This window comes from Rhizophagus irregularis, chromosome 23 (genome assembly GCF_026210795.1).
Source record: "Rhizophagus irregularis chromosome 23, complete sequence".
In the NCBI taxonomy this organism is placed as follows: domain Eukaryota; kingdom Fungi; phylum Glomeromycota; class Glomeromycetes; order Glomerales; family Glomeraceae; genus Rhizophagus; species Rhizophagus irregularis.
This window is the reverse complement of record NC_089451.1, coordinates 2,588,304-2,594,968: the sequence shown is the minus strand read 5'-3', so window position 1 is coordinate 2,594,968 and position 6,665 is coordinate 2,588,304. Positions and strand designations below refer to the sequence as shown.

Below are 6,665 nucleotides of genomic sequence, written 5' to 3'. Positions count from 1 at the left end.
TCTTTTTTACTCCCTTTCTTCTTCTATTACTTTCCATTACTCCATTGTTATTTCATTTTTTTATTAGCATCTTTCTCTTTGATCAATGTCGGTAATTTTTTATTTATTGTTATTGTATCTTCATTAAAAATAAATACAGTGATTTAAATTTTAATATTTGCAAATAAAATTTCATTAAATCAATAAAATTTTAACCGATCAAAAATTAGCTAAGTTAAAAAAATCAGCCATCAGCCGATTAATAAATTTACTTTATATATTGTACATCATGTGAAATATTTGAAAAAATAACCCAGATGATGTTTAGTACCATATATAAGGGGAGTAACGTAAATTGACCTAAAATAGTAATTTTACGTTACTTACTTAGCCAATTTCCGTTACTTACTTGCTACCTACCGGTGTAGTTAGCCGAAAAATAATTAGATCATCGTGGAATTCCAGGGATTTTCTGCGATTAAACCGGACCCGGATGATCGGCAATCAGGAATTCAGCTTCGTTTTTCGGCTAACTGCACCATTATGTAAATAAATACTAATAATATTTTAGGTGAATGATTATTAAAGTTGACAAATTATTAACTAAAAGAATCGAGTAATAATTTCTTTATAAAGTTTAAAGAATTTTTTCTTTAAAAGAAAATATTATTTCGATGTAAAAAGATTTTCAACTTGTAGATCATCGGACTTTTTTCGATTTGCCTGATCTGCATACTAAATACTAGCCGAAATAAGAAATTGTTATATCAGCATTTCTTCCATGGAATTCTAGAACTTTTGAATCGAAAAATAGAAAAATACAAGTTCTATAAAGAATTTATAATAAATTTAAATGGAAATTATAAATAACGCCAAATAAACATAAATATCGTTATAATTGAGCTCAACCCTTTTTGAATCTTTTCTGACCTTTTAAATATAACCATATGGAATTTGCAAATTCCCTTGATTCAAGATCTAGTCCTGGTCTGATTCAGTTTATTCCTTTTATTAATAGTGAGAATGAATGTTACAATTGCAAAGGGTCTTATTCTACAACACGTCTATTTTATCAAAAATATTGCGAGTATTGCTTAATATCATATATCGAATATACAGACAATGACAATTTGGATGTATCTATATGTACAATTTATTCTCAATGTAAAGAACATGAACCAAGGAGCTTAGATTTTTGTACACGAAACATTAAGGAGTGGTGTAATAGTTGCTCTAAAATTTTATGCTTTAAACAAATAGTTACAAATAACAGTACTAGGCTTTATTCAAAAAAATATTTTAAAAAAATACAAAATTGTGGATTTTGTGGTAAATCAATTTATCAGCAAGAACATTTAGATGAATTAGATTATGGTTATGTTGAATTTAAGTTGTGTTCAGATTGTTATCAAATGTCTGTTGAATGGGTAGAATCAACTTTAATTAAAAAAGTCATTCCAATCCTTTATTTACCTTGGTGGGATGCTTATGATCGATGTGTAACTTGTGATAAATTTCTAGAATCTAAATCTAATTGTCAAAAGTTATGCTCAAATTGCAAGATTATTTATACTGGATGCAGATATTGTTTGACAACAAATATTATATTTGGAATTACAGATCAGTCTCAATGTAAAAAATGTAAAAGAATTATATCTATTACTATTGATATTACCAATGGAATTGAAGATAAAAGTTTTATTTCTACAAAAATAAATACATATAATTATAACCAAATAGCTAATTATACAAATAGAAAGAATTCCAATCAATTAGAAATATATAACTGTATAAGTAGACTTTGTCTTCCTTTAAAACCATTAATAGATTTGGTTTCATATTTTCAATTCACAGATTTGGAAAATATAGAAGATTACTCTAAATCTATTATACCAATTATGTTTATTCCTTTTAATAATGATGAGAATGAATGTTACTATTGTAAAAGGTCTTATTCCACAACACTCTTATTTAAACAAAAATATTGCAAGCATTGCTTGATGTTATATATTAAATATACAGTTATTAATGATAATTTGGATGTATATATATGTAATAATTACAATTATTATTTTCCATGTAATAGAAAACATAAACCAAGAAGCTCAGATTTTTGTACACAAAACATTAAGGAGTGGTGTAATAGTTGCTCTAAAATTTTATGCTTTAAACAAATAGTTACAAATAACAGTACTAGGCTTTATTCAAAAAAATATTTTAAAAAAATACAAAATTGTGGATTTTGTGGTAAATCAATTTATCAGCAAGAACATTTAGATGAATTAGATTATGGTTATGTTGAATTTAAGTTGTGTTCAGATTGTTATCAAATGTCTGTTGAATGGGTAGAATCAACTTTAATTAAAAAAGTCATTCCAATCCTTTATTTACCTTGGTGGGATGCTTATGATCGATGTGTAACTTGTGATAAATTTCTAGAATCTAAATCTAATTGTCAAAAGTTATGCTCAAATTGCAAGATTATTTATACTGGATGCAGATATTGTTTGACAACAAATATTATATTTGGAATTACAGATCAGTCTCAATGTAAAAAATGTAAAAGAATTATATCTATTACTATTGATATTACCAATGGTATTGAAGATAAAAGTTTTATTTCTACAAAAATAAATACATATAATTATAACCAAATAGCTAATTATATAAATAGAAAGAATTCCAATCAATTAGAAATATATAACTGTATAAGTAGACTTTGTCTTCCTTTAAAACCATTAATAGATTTGGTTTCATATTTTCAATTCACAGATTTGGAAAATATAGAAGATTACTCTAAATCTATTATACCAATTATGTTTATTCCTTTTAATAATGATGAGAATGAATGTTACTATTGTAAAAGGTCTTATTCCACAACACTCTTATTTAAACAAAAATATTGCAAGCATTGCTTGATGTTATATATTAAATATACAGTTATTAATGATAATTTGGATGTATATATATGTAATAATTACAATTATTATTTTCCATGTAATAGAAAACATAAACCAAGAAGCTCAGATTTTTGTACACAAAACATTAAGGAGTGGTGTAATAGTTGCTCTAAAATTTTATGCTTTAAAAAAATAGTCATGAATAATAGTACTAGGCTAATTTATGCAAAAAAATATTTTGAAAAAGTAAAAAATTGTGGATTATGTGGTAAATCAATTTATCAGCAAGAATGTTTAAATGAGCCTAATTACATTGAATTTAAGTTATGTTCGGATTGTTATCAAATTTCTTCTGGATGGATAGAATCAACTTTAACTGAAAAATCTATTCCAATTCTTTATTTACCTTGGTGGAATGCTTACGATCGATGTGTAACTTGTGATAAATTTCTAGAATCTAAATCCAATTGTCAAAAGTCATGTTTAAATTGTAAGATTATTTATACTGGATGCAGATATTGTTTGACAACAAATATTATATTTGGAATTACAGATCAATCTCAATGTAAAAAATGCAAAAGAATGATATCTATTACCATTGATATTACCAATGGTATTGAGGAAGAAAGTTTTATTTCTACAAAAATAAATACATATAATTATAATCAAATAGCTAATTATACAAATGGAAACAATTCTAATCAATTAGAAATATATAATTGTATAAGTAGACTTTATCTTCCTTTAAAACCATTAATAGATTTGATTTCATATTTTCAAATTGCAAATTTGGAAAATATGAAAGATCCTTCTAACCCTATTATACCAATCATGTTTATTCCTTTTAATAATGATGAGGATGAATGTTATTACTGTAAAAGGTCTTATTCTGCAACACTTTTATTTAAACAAAAATATTGTAAACACTGCTTGATATTATATGTTAAATATACAGCTAGCAACAATTTAGATGTGCATATAACTACAATAGATAATCAATGTAGTAATAGACATAGGTCAAGAAGTTTAGATTTTTGTATACAAAATATCCATGAGTGGTGTAATAGTTGCTCTGAAATTTTATGCTTTAAGCAAATAGTCACAAATAATAGATTTTATGAAATTAATAATAATAAGGATAAATATAGACAACAAAAATTGATTGAAAATGAAAAAGACTGTAAATTATGTGGCAAAATACTTTATAAACAAATGTCTGTAAATATTATTGAATTTAAGTTGTGTTTATATTGTTATAAAATTTCTTCTGGATGGATAGAATCAACTTTAACTAAAGAAGTTATTTCAATTCTTTACTTACCTTGGTGGGATGCTTATAATCAATGTATAGCTTGTGATCAATTTCTAAAATTTAAATATAATTATCAAAAATTTTGTTCAAATTGCAAGATTATTTATGTTGGGTGTAAATATTGTTTGACAACAAATATCATATTTGGAATTACAGACCAATCTCAATGTAAAGGATGTAAAAGAATAGAAGAAGTATCTATCACTATTAATACCAAAGATGATATTGATACATGTAGAGACATTAATGATGTTCTATATTATATACAGAGTACAGTAGCACTTGATAGTTTTAATTGTAAGATTGCTAATTGTTTAGACACTATTAAAGAGAATTCAAACATATTATATGTATATGACTATGTTAGGAAAATATTCCTTGATTCTGGAACAAACCAGCTATCAATAAATGAAATTCCACATACTCAAATTACAAATTTTAAGTATGTTACAAAAGGGGGATTTGGTATTATTTATAAGGCGACTTGGTTAGGTCAAGATGTTGCTGTAAAAAGATTTTTGAATTCACAAAACATTAGTAAATATTTTTTAAATGAGGTAATTGATTTCTTCTATTTGTTTATTATATTTATATGTTTATTACATTTATTAAATTAATTATATATTTAGGTAAAATCACTTTTCCAATGTTATAGTTTGGAATATATCATTGAAGTTTATGGTATTTTACAAGATATTGAATCAAAGGATTATATGTTAGTAATGAAGTATGCAAGTGGTGGAAATCTACATAACCATTTGCAAAAGAATTTTAGTAATATTGCATGGAAAAAAAAACTATATACTTTATGGAAAATTTCAGAAGGGTCAGTATTTGTATTATTAATATATTTATTAATTTTGTTTAAAAATTATAATATTAACTATTATTACTTATTTATTTCAGACTAAATGTAATTCATAAAAACCATTTTATACATCGGGATTTTCATAGTGGCAATATATTGTTAGCACATCAAACATGGTTGATTTGTGATTTAGGATTATCATTACCTGCAAATTATAGTTTATCAGATAATGAAGTATATGGAGTAATACCCTATATTGCACCAGAAATATTTAAAGGTGGTGCATTTTCAAAAGAATCAGATATTTATAGTATAGGTATGATTATGTGGGAATTAACAACAGGTTGTAAACCTTTTGCTAATATTGATCATGACGTTTATCTGATTTATAAAATTATTGATGGAAAACAACCTGAAATTACAAAAGATACTCCTGAATGTTTTGCTAATTTAATGAAAAGATGCTGGGATTCTGATCCTTCAAAAAGACCTTTAATTGCTGAAATTATAGAAAGTTTTAATAATTGGTATCATAAGAATAAATACGTAGAAATATTCAAACAGGCAGAACGAAAAAGATTAGAATTAATACAATTGAAACAACTTGGTCCTGAATTCAGTGAAAAACCACATCCTGGTGCTATATATACTAGTAGACCACTAAGCCATATGATTTCTAATTTATCTTCAATGAGATCATTTAGTATAAAACAAGGTATGTATTATTTGCACCAAAAAAATGATTTATGTTTGAAATTAATAATTATTTTTTATTATTTTAGATAATATACTAATTGAAGACAATGAAGGTAAGTTACTGAATTATACAAAATAATATTATGAATAGTTAATTTTAAAATCAGTTTAAATTTTTTTAGAATATAATTCTAAGGAAAAAGATCTTGATATAGAAATAAGGTATTGATATTAAATTATACTGTAAAAATTTTAAGTGTATTTTCTAATTTTAACACTATTTTATCTTAATCAAATACAATTTTTATTATTTTTATTAGTAATAAATCAAAAAAGCGTAATATTACTAAAATATTACAAATTGAAACTCCAGATCAAGGTAAATATTAAGACTTTATTAATTTTTATAATAAAATTAAATAACAAGCTAATATATTGATTTATTGTAGAAAAGCGCATTAAAATTGTTAATAAAAATTGACAATTAAATTAATAATTTATAGATTTTTAATTTTATATGTTTCATAGTTTTATCCATTTTATAATAAATAAAAGGACGTTTATTATTTTATCACATGATTTTAAAATATTTAGATTGGCTAATTTTATTCATTTATCAAGAATCCAAAAAAATTAATTGAAAAAAAGTATTATTGTTTAACAATTACAATTTTTTTAAGCCATAAAAAAAAGACAAATAACAGTCATTAGATATTGTTGAAGCACAAAAAAAAAAATGTATATGTAATAATATTCTTAATCTTATATATTTATAAAAGGTATAAACAAACCTATTTTTAATTAGGTCATTTCTAAAGTTAAATGAGAACGAAAACAAAGGTAACTACAGTCAAACCTCGATGTACCGATATTCTATATACCGATAAATGATCTATACCGATAAATTTCAATTATCCCATTTCATAATTAATAAAAAAACCTTGTTGTACCGATATTATATATAGTTTCG

General features: G+C 24.1%; 1 protein-coding gene across 1 annotated transcript; it reads left to right on the top strand.

Annotated features, from left to right (window-relative positions):
- Window positions 1–926: 926 nt before the first annotated feature.
- Window positions 927–6,176, top strand: OCT59_015533 (uncharacterized protein; the record flags this gene model as incomplete). The annotated part of the gene is made up of 8 exons (XM_066140078.1): window positions 927–4,748; window positions 4,821–5,017; window positions 5,098–5,315; window positions 5,427–5,714; window positions 5,782–5,808; window positions 5,878–5,917; window positions 6,016–6,074; window positions 6,145–6,176. 8 exons carry the CDS (start codon window positions 927–929, stop codon window positions 6,174–6,176), a joined length of 4,683 nt encoding a protein of 1,560 aa, XP_066002894.1.
- Window positions 6,177–6,665: the final 489 nt, after the last annotated feature.